This window comes from Nematolebias whitei, chromosome 5 (assembly GCF_014905685.2).
Source record: "Nematolebias whitei isolate Nwh7 chromosome 5, NemWhi1, whole genome shotgun sequence".
NCBI classification, from domain to species: domain Eukaryota; kingdom Metazoa; phylum Chordata; class Actinopteri; order Cyprinodontiformes; family Rivulidae; genus Nematolebias; species Nematolebias whitei.
The window spans coordinates 44,380,198-44,391,079 of NC_056502.1; the positions used below are offsets into that span (position 1 = coordinate 44,380,198).

At 43.5% G+C, this 10,882-nt stretch overlaps 1 protein-coding gene across 1 annotated transcript in view; it reads right to left on the reverse strand.

Moving 5' to 3' along the window:
- Positions 1-3,444: 3,444 nt before the first annotated feature.
- The window catches only part of ano10a (anoctamin 10a), a 51,645-nt gene continuing 44,207 nt past the window's right edge, over positions 3,445-10,882 (reverse strand). Inside the window, exons 12-14 of the mRNA XM_037677327.1 lie at positions 5,039-5,042; positions 4,197-4,389; positions 3,445-3,967 (exon numbers count right to left, since the gene is read on the reverse strand). Coding sequence (XP_037533255.1) covers positions 3,445-3,967; positions 4,197-4,389; positions 5,039-5,042 — 720 coding nt within the window. The remainder of the gene's footprint in view (positions 3,968-4,196; positions 4,390-5,038; positions 5,043-10,882) is intronic.

The following is a 10,882-nucleotide window of genomic DNA, read 5'->3' on the forward strand; positions in this document are numbered from 1 at the left end:
ACGGGAGGCTTATAGGATGCATATATATATATATATATATATATATATATATAAGGATGCATTATTTTACACTGAACAAAAATATAAAAGCAGCCGTTTTTGTTCCTTTTTTCATTAGCGCAACTTAATGATCAAAGACTTTTTTTAATGTAGGCTACACAATAGGCCTTTTTCTCTCAAATATTGTGTAAATCTGTGTTAGTGAGCACTTCTCCTTTGCTAAGATAATCCCTCCACCTCACAACTATTGCACAGGTGATCCTTAGGCTAACCACAATGAAAGGCCACTCTAAAATGTTGAGTTTTATCACACAGCACAATGCCACAAGGTACAGGACCATGATTTGGACAGAATAGTGTTGAGGAGGCTTTGACACTTATCTTATGCACACAAAAACATTGGGAGTGAGTCTGAAGGTCTGTCAACTGCCATGAACTCCTTAGATTCAATGTGTTTACTGATCACAGTAATGAACTTGTGCATGAATCAGTAGCTGGAGCAAATGATGTGAGCAGAAAAAATGTTTCAAGACTAATTGACTAAGTTATCTAAGATAATGGGCTTTAAATAATAACATGTTTATCTGCAATAGTTTCTCTTTAATTAAACTTCAAAGCTATGCTATTTACCAACAACAATACTGAAACCAACCTCACCATGTTATCTTTAAAAGATTCTGGGACATTAGTGGAACAAATTTTGGCAAAGACCATTTAAAAAGAAGCATAATTTTTCAGTTCTGGTAATGAAGTTAGATATTAATACTGAGGCAACGTCTCTACAAAAAGAGCATCACCTCAGAGATTCAGTCATTGCGGTTATCATAGCATAACAGCTCAGTTAATCAACAAACAGAACAATCTAAGAAATCCCTGATCTTAGTGACTTGTCACATTGAGTGAAAGTGTTCAATAAACACTCCAGCTTTTAGTTGACTGGCAATGCTATTCAAGGCTCATTATTTTCAGAGTGTTTTGCAGAGCAAGGTTAGCCTGAAGACAGAGGATACTCAGTGGCAAACCATAAATTCTCTTTGGCCTGACATAATGGATGTGATCGAACTACGAATGCTATTTTCACTGCTGCTCTGAGTAAATTAAACTGGCAAAGGAACAGGGCTTGACTAACCTCCCTCATCCTCTACAGAATGACGTGTCATTTCTGCTGCAGTGCATTTGTAATGGCTGAGACCTCCAGAAAAAAGTAAAGCTTTGACTTGGATTACTTGGTATCATCATAAGTACCTGTCCAGTATAGAGCTTTTCTATCTTATCAAGATAGTCAAAGGTCTTGTTCTTGAGCCGGAAAAGGGTAGAGTGGCCTCTCTGGGTCAGGGAGGAGGTCCTACCCTCATCTATGGTCACGAGCTTTGGGTTGTGACCGAAAGAATGAGATCTCGGATACAAGCGGCCGAAATGAGTTTTCTCCGCAGGGTGTCTGGGCTCTCCCTTAGAGATAGGGTGAGAAGCTCGATCATCCGGGAGGGACTCAGAGTAGAGCCGCTGCTTCTCCATGTCGAGAGGAGCCAGTTGAGGTGGCTTGGGCATCTGTTTAGGATGCCTCCTGGACGCCTCCCTGGTGAGGTGTTCCGGACACGTCCCACCGGAAGGAGGCCCAGAGGAAGACCCAGGATACGCTGGAGGGACTATGTTTCTCGGCTGGCCTGGGGACACCTTGGGATTCCCCCGGAAGAGCTGGCCCAAGTGGCTGGGGAGAGGGAAGTCTGGGCCTCCCTACTTAGGCTGCTACCCCCGCGACCTGACCCCGGATAAGCGGAAGAAAATGGATGGATGGATATGAAAACGAGTTCTGTTGTACTTCAAGAACTACTATTCTTTGGAGGTCAATCACTGAGCAGTTAGTTAATTTTTTTCTAGTACATGTAAAACAGCTATTCTTGGGTCAAGACAGTTCTGCAAAATGCAAATATAAAACAAAAACTGATGATATTTTAGATTTTGGGCTTTAGCCCAAAATAGAATAGGACTTTTAAGTCCTATTCAAATGAAGAATACACAATTCTACTTGCTCGTTTTCAGATCTTTGTGAGCACAAATGTTCAGAGTCTCTGTTCAGTTGGCTCAGCTGCTCTGAAACGAGTGGTCAGACCCATGACTCCGAAAGAAAGTCTCTGTTTGCTTCTGTGGCAGGCCAGCTGGTTGCCTGGTTACTGTTCACTGATGTGAGAAAGCTCTATACAGTAATTACCCAGGTATCATAGCACTGCTGCTGGAAGGCGACAAGGCACTGCCTTCCTGCATGATCTCCCATTCCTAACACAAAAACCACCATAAGAGGAGTTTAGATTTCCTTTTTTAATCCATAGATGTTCGAATCAGGAATTTGATATCTGAAAACGTGTTCATCTTCTTTTTACCACAAGACTGGTAGTTCTCCTCCCCTTGAAGTAACCCTAGTAACTTACAGACCTGCTACCATCACTGGATGAAAAAAAACTAACATTCCTGGAATGAATGCACATCACTCACTTCCTTGCATGCCAGACATTCAAACTTAATGATCTTATATGGTTGAAGTAGTAGCTGTCTAAATCAAACCTTGAAAATTATGTCATGCATGATTTTATGGAATACTGTGAGATCCACTAGATCAGTGCGCACTCAGTGACAGGCTCTGCCCCTGTCTGTTTTCTTTATATTTATTTGTGTTCCCCTCTCTGCTCTTCATACTTTGTTATTCTGTCCATTGTGTGATTCTGTTCCCTTGTATCTGATTCTGTTTTCTGTCACTTTCCACTCACTCCTCAGTCTGCCTCTCCAGACCTCAGCCTTTATCATTCACACCTGTCCCTCATCAGCCACCTGCCCAGGTGCACTCATCATATCTCTCTCCTTCAGCCTTACTTAAACCTCTCCTCTTCACTACACAAGTGTCCGGTCATTGTTCTGTTATGCACAGACTTCTCAGTCCTCCTCTGCCTGTTCTGTTTCCACCCGTCTGTCCATCCGTCTGATGATTCTGCTCTGTTCTACTCGCTATTTAGCTGGAGTAAGTTTTGTGCTGCCCCGTCAGCCTTTTTGTTTTGTTGTTTAAATAAATCTTTTTATTTAAACTCCTGCCTTTGCTTGCCTGCCTGCATATGGGTCGAAAACACGAGGATTGTGATAGAATGACTGAACCTGACCCAGACCCAGCAGGAAGCTCGTTCCTCGTGGGGATTCCCCTGGAGGATTATCCAAGCTCCGCCAAGTTTTAAAGGACTATGCTGACTCGATGTCTACACCCTCTCCTTCTTGGGAAAGATAGGGAAGAATTCAGGAGTTGGTGGAGATGTTCCTCCGTTTCCCTGCTCTGGCTGAGGCACCGGGGATGTTTGAACCGTTCAACAAGGCTTGGGCAGAGAAAAGCCTTACGTGCCCGCATACAGACTCTCTCGGATCCACACACACACACACACCCCCGGTCAGAAAACATGGTCCCGCCTATTGACACAGCTCCATCTTGCTCAGTGGGTGTAGAAAGGAGCAGTCCACCATCTTGCTCAGTGGGTATCGACAGTGACCCACCTGCCTGCCCTGCTCCTCGCCGCCGCAGAAAGAGAGGTCGACGAGGGACGCAAGCCCTTTTTCTGCTTGAATCGGCCAGCTCTGCTCCCAAGGCCCCCAACTCAGTTCCAGGGCTTCCTCCAGCCGCAGAGCCTCTGGTCTCACCGCCCGATCTGGCTCCTCTGGTCTCACTGCCCAATCCGGTTCCCTTGGTCTTGCCGCCCGCTCCGGCTCTCCTGGTCTTGCCGCCCACTCCGGCTCTCCTGGTCTCGCTGCCTGCTCCAGTTCCCTTGGTCTCGCTGCCCGCTCCGGCTCTTCTGTTCTCAAACTCCATATCAGACTCGCTGCCTGCAGACCCTTCGACGGACTCGCCGCCTGCAGACCCTTCGCCTGACCCGTCAGCTGCAGAACCCGGCTCTGACCCCCCCGGCTGCTGAACTCAGGCCCGACCTCCCGGCTTCTGAACCCAGGCCCGGCCCCACAGCAGCAGAACCCAGGTCTGGCACCGCAGCAGCAGAACCCTGGTCTAGCACCACAGCATCAGAACCCCATCCTGATCCAGCAGCTGCCGACGTCCCATCTGTCCCTGCAGCTGCCGACACTATCACCCATGGTCCAACCCCTGCCAGCTTCATCACCACCATCTTTTCTCGTCTGTCTGCTGCCAACATCACCATCACTGGTCCCACTCCATCCTTCCCCGAACTCTGGTCCTGCTCTGGTCGGCCCCCGGGTCGTCCACCAGAACTCTGGTCCCACTTTGAACGGTCCTCGGGCCATCCACCTGAACTCTGGTCCTGCTCTGGATGGTCCTCAGGCCATCCACTTGAACTCCAACTTTGCTCGGGACAGTCTCTTGGCTGTCCACCTGTTTGCCTGTTGCTTTGAACGATGCCCAGGGCCATTCATAGGTATTTGTGTTTTGGTTCCCCTTCTTCCAAAGTCTAGCCCTGTCGGTTTTTGTTTAGATTTTTTTCATGCCCTCCTTGTGTTTCCCCCTTCCTCCCACTCGTTCTGTGTTTTCGCTGTTGTGTTCTAGGGGACGTCAAGAACCGTCCCTTGAGAGGGGGGTTGTGACAGGTTCTGTCCCTGTCTGTTTTCTTTACATTTATTTGTGTTCCCCTCTCTGCTCTTCATACTTTGTTATTATGTCCATTGTGATTCTGTTCCCTTGTATCTGATTCTGTTTTCTGTCACTTTCCACTCACTCCTCAGTCTGCCTCTCCAGTCCTCAGCCTTCATCATCCACACCTGTCCCTCCCTCATCAGCCACCTGCCCAGGTGCACTCATCATCTCTCTCTCTCTCAGCCTTACTTAAACCTCTCCTCTTCACTACACAAGTGTCCAGTCATTGTTCTGTTATGCACAGACTTCTCAGTCCTCCTCTGTCTCTTCTGTTTCCATCTGTCCTTCTGATTCTGCTCTGTTCTACTCGCTATTTAGGTGGAGTAAGTTTTTGTGCTGCCCCGTCAGCCTTTTTGTTTTGTTGTTTAAATAAATAATTTTATTTAGACTCCTGCCTTCGCTTGCCTGCCTGCATATGAATCGAAAACACAAGGATTGTGATACAGAGAATGTGTTGAGGATTAGGGGTGCACGATATTATCAGCATGGTATCGGACAATATTAGCATTAAAGTTAAATATCGGACATCGGCCATTCCATCAAAATAACTCACCGATATAAAAGATGCTGTTTTGTATGACAACCCAATGACAAGGATGCCTGCAGTGGCAGCACAACGTGATGACGTCATGCGTGCCTACCTGATCTGATCACGGCAGAGAGAAAGAAGTCAAAATGTTGGCGGTGTGGAAGTTTTTTTTTGTTGTTGAGGATATTGGATTCCAAAGATTTTTGGACCACGTTGAGCCTCGCTACATTGTCCCCAGTTAGAGATATTTTTTCGGCGTAGCCTTACCCGAGTTACAAGCCGTCATTTCTGACATCATTGAGAAGCTAATAGCTGATAGCACTTGAGTGAGTTTCACCACAGACATTTGGATGTCAAGTGTTTTTTTCAACCTTTATTTAGACAGGTAAATCCCATTGAGCCTCGAGGACTCATTTACAAGAGAGATCTGATTTCAACAAAGAATGATGAGAACCATGGACAACAGCGACAACAATAAACGGTTATAAAAAGTCATACAGATTTTTTTTTTTTTTAACAAATAGGATGGCTAAAAAAAAAAAAAGTACCAAAAAACAGCTAGATTCTAAGGCAAATGTAGAAAACTAAAAACAGGAAGTGTTAGCCCCGTTAGCATGATTAGTCTTACACACAATGTATAAACAAAAACTTTGAAATTAAAAAGTCTGTCCTTCATACACAGGACTGCAGAGAATCCCACACTGCAGCTAGGTACACAGAACAAGCCTCCACAAGTGAGACAGCATTGCAGGTGACTAATGCTAATAAACAACATTCAACACTTTTCATTTAATATAACAAAGTGCTATGCATACGGCTGTTACTGAATATACTGTATGTCACTAGCTCTTACAGCTGTTACACAATTTTTGTAGCAAATAAGCCTAAATAAGAGGGCTATGTTCTAACAAAGGAAAGGATACTAAAAATATTGGTATCTTCATCGGTTATCTGCCAAATAAGTTTTAACATATTGGCATATCGGATATTGGCCAAAAATCCAATATCGTGCATCTCTATTGAGAATAATACATACAATCACACCAATTGTAGCTCAATATCTGTAAAACTGACTGTTATAGCAGTTTTGTGTTAGATAAAGTTTATTAGCTGTAGCAGCCATCTTAAATTGGGTTTACTTCAAATGTTAGAGTTTATATGTACACGCAACAATTACTTTTTGAGTTTCATCAATCCATCCAGTGGCTCATGTGATATTTTGCTAAGAGATAAACTAAGTTGACACCAACAGTTAATGATAAAGTTTTAAGAACAAATGTTGCAGAATGCTCTTCTTGTGTTTCCTTAGATCAGTTGGATGTAGTGGCCATCTTGATCTGGTTTAATTTTAAAGGGTAATCAGCTGTAAATGTACAACAAATGATTTCATTCTGAACGTGTCATTAAATCTGTCCAGTCATTTATGATATATTTTTTAACATTTTGCTAATATTGCCCGCTTTTCAGCTTTTGGTACAAAGAGCTAAAGAGCTAAATCTTGGATATCATGTCAATAAATACCCTGCATGAGTATCAATCAGTAACTCAGCGTTGATATATTTATCAATGTGTAGCCTGTCTGTTATGGTTGTTGTCCTATCTCCTCTAATTCAATTCAGTTTATTTATATAGCGCCAAGTCACAACAAAGATGTCTCAGGGCACTTTACAGAAACATTCACATACATAAAAGCCAATTAGTAAAGTTATCTATCTAAAGAATCCAGCAGACAAGTTGAATTTACAGCTTTACAGCCTCAGTTTAATTTTATGAAATGTGCTCAGATGCACAATAAGCTCCATTATGTTCAAAGCTCTTACTGTCAGTTTTTTATTTGGCAATTTGCCTCATTCATTCAATTTACTAGCTCTCAGTCACTCCTCCAATCTCTAAATTGATCTTGTCCTTCCACCATAGACATGTAAAAGTCATATCTAGGAAAATGGTGTGCACAAAGTGATGGGTTTAACTGATGTAACACCATTATCAGAAGGATGCTGCAAAAGGATGGCATATACAGTTGAAACCAGATGTTTGCATACAATGTATAGACACAACCATTTTTTTCCTGACTGACATTAAATCAGACTAAAACTTTCCTGTTTTAGGTCAGTAAGACTTTATAAAAATCTTTCTTTTTCTTTTGGCTGTTCCCTTTTCAGGGGTCTCCATGCCAACTTGTCTTCCCTCAAACTACCTCCATGTCCTCTCTATCTGCATCCATTTATCTTCTCTTTAGCCTTCCTCTTCATCTACATGCTAACTAATACAGTCGCTCGCTGAGAGGCGGCAGCTGTACCACCCGTGCCATCGTGCTGCCCTATATAATACATATGAGTATTTTGAAATACTTTAAAAATAAAACTAGTGTGACATAGTAGGATCAAATGTGTTCATAAATGCTGTGGCTTAATTGTAAAACTGTCCTTTGTCTTAGGTAAAAGACGAAACGTTTCAACAAGAAGAATCCATCCAGAGGACCTGACAACTTTGTTAGATTTTTCCACCTGGCTTATTGAGCATGAATCAAGATGTCCTTCAGTCTGTTTGCACTTTCAGCGCACTAAATTTCCAGCTAGAGGAAAGCTCAAACATTGGGTGTCCTGGGTGTGCACTGCCCCTAAAAGTGGTGCACGGCCTCCCTCTGGACAAGGGACGTCAATAATTTTCTGGGTCGTGCTAATGACCTTTTGCAGTGCTATCTTGTGTTTAAAGATGGAAAAGCCCATGAAAATGCAATATGTCAGCACAATAAGCGGTAAAAGATGGTCAGAAGTTCTCTCTTTTAGTTAATTTTTCCAAGAATCCTCAGAAAGTAAAGGCATCGTTGGGTTTTCGTCACAAATGTGGTAGTGTTAGAGTTCCATTTGAGGTCTGTGTTCATGTGCACACTCAAAAACAAAGTTGGAAATGTTTTTCACACACTTCTTGTTGATATAAATTAGCTGCAGATTGGACTTTCTCCTCCTGAAGTCAACGATTAGCTTCTTTGTCTTAGATGCATTGAGGACCGAGTTACTGTTCGCACACCATCTCACTAGCATCCATACCTCTTCTCTGTATCTTGTCTTGTCACGTCTTGAGTTAAGCCCTACTAAGGTAGCGTTGCCGACATACCTAATGATGGTGTATCAAGGTGGTCAAGTGAGCCATCTGTGGAGAGATGAGGACCAACTCTGACTCTCTGTACTTGATCGGAAAGTTTCTGATCCAGCAGCAGGTGGTGAATTGAAGTCCAGTGTCCAGTAGCTTTGCTGTCAGTTTATTTGGCAGGATATTATTAAAAGCAGAGATAAAGTCAACAATGATCAGCCTGGCATAGCTCTCCTGCTGTTCCAAATTGGAGATGATGGGTGATATGGAGTGTTGTAGCAATGGTGTCCTCTCCTGATCTATTAGCTCCGTGTGTAAACCGAGGCAGATCAAATATACAGTAGGTGGGAGGAAGGGTATGATAAAGCATCGGACTGATATGACGACTGGTGTTAGAGCTACTGGTCAGAAGTTATTAAGGTTGCTGAAGCTAAAAGTTTGGGTGGTGGGACAATTGTGGCCAACTGCAGACATGGTAGGATGAATGACTGGGACAGTGATGTATTAAAAATTTAGTGAAGACCCCAATCAGCTTGTCTGCAGACTCTTGAAGGACTCTCCCAGTAACTCTTCCTGGTCTAACAGTTTTCCTGGGGTTCACCACTCTGAGCACCCAATGCCCCTCATGTTCCTGCTCTTGGAGGCTAGAGCTGCTGCAGTCAGGTGGTCAAGCTGCAACTACCCCATGTCCTTTCATTCTGAAGTGTGCAAAAAAGTCTTTCAGCTCCTTCAATGAGCACATTTCCCTCAGTTGCTGTTGTGTTGCTGGACTTACAGTGGGTGAGATGCTGGACTCCCTGCCACACCTACCACATGTTGTTGCTGATGAAATGGTCTTTCTTGCTTAAAACTTGGGTTCAGATGGGTCTTCAAAAAATACAATAAGCCTCAAGATACTGCCAAATTAGTTACAAATTGGCTGTAAGTTGATGTTTTGGAGTAGCCAGAACCCTGATCTCAGTTCCAAAGATAATGTGTGTAGAGTTGAAAAACCAAAAAAGGGAGCCTAAAAAATCTGACTCAGTTACTTCAGTTACTTTTGGGTCGTGGGGGTCACTGGTGCCCATATCCAGAAGTCACTGTGTGAGGGGCGGGCTACACCCTGGACAGGTCTCCAGTCCATCACAGGGACACATACAGACAAACGAGACAAACAACCATTCACTCTCTCACTCAAACCTAGAGACAATTTAGAGTTACCAATCAGTCTAACATGCATGTTTTTGGTCTGTGGGAGGAAACCGGAGTACTTGGAGAAAACCCACACAGCACGGAGAGAACATGCAAACTCCACTCAGAAAGAGCCCCGGCTGGGATTTGAACCGGAAACCTTCTCACTGAGAGACAACAGCTCTACCACTGCACCACTGTGCTGCCCTACAGAAAACTGCTAATGGATTTTTGTGGATTAAAGCTTCATGGAAGGGCAAGAACTAAGAACCTGTTCTTTAATGACTATCACGGGGTTATTCACCACACAAGCAGTTCTTGAATCCAAGTTACAAGTTCTTCAAACAAATCCAGTGGCAAGTCAAGGTGTCAGATCATCCCTTGTCTTCCTTGCAATCTTGATACAAAGATATGCACTTCTTGTTAGTCTCTCTGTAACATGCTGGTGAAGATTCTCAGTCATCCAGGACATGATGAATTCAAAAAGTGTTCAATACAAAAACAACTGGACAAAAACAACTATCCAGTGCAGCGAGGACTGTCCAGACCTCTACATTGGGGAAACTAAACAGCCTCTTCATAGATGCATGGCTCAACACAGGAGAGCCAGCTTTTCAGGACTAGATTCAGCTGTTCACCTCCACCTCACAGATAAGGGACACTCTTTTGAGGACCAAAATGTGCACATTTTGGACCGAGAACACAGATGGTTTGAGAGGGGGTTGAAGGAAGCAATTTATGTAAAAAGAGAAAAGCCGTATCTTAACAGAGGAGGAGCCCTCAGATTTCCACTTTCAAAAACCTTTAATGCAACTTTAAGACTGATTCCCAGCCAGTTTTCACACTTGATGGGAACAGAGGGGCATCATCTGTGAATTAGAGTAACAAAGACTTTACGAAACCCCTACTGTTAAGGTGTTTAGGTGTGAATTGCCAATCTACTGTTAAAGTGTTTAGGTGTGAATTGCCAATCTACATATGTGTGTGTGTCTTATCTCACTCAGCCTTATTACCTGAATCACTCACTCACTGCTGTTTGAATTGAGAAAGCTCCTCACATGAGGAGGGGAATGTCTTCTGTTACAAATAAAGTCCAGTTGTTTTTGTATTGAACACAGGGGCGGCTGTGGCTGAATGGTTAGAGCAGCCGTCCTCCAGTGCAAGAGTTGGGGGTTCGAACCCCACAGCAGTCACATGCCGAAGTGTCCCTGGGCAAGACACTGAACCCCTTGTTGCCTCCGATGTGTGTGCCATCGGTGTATGAATGTGATCTAAAGCACTGAGTAGACTCTTTGGAATGATTTGTTCAATTAGCTTTGTAGAGATGTACAAACCGGATTCCAAAAAAGTTGGGACACTAAACAAATTGTGAATAAAAACTGAATGCAATGATGTGGAGGTGCCAACATGTAATATTTTATTCAGAATAGAACACAAATCACAGATCAAAAGTTTAA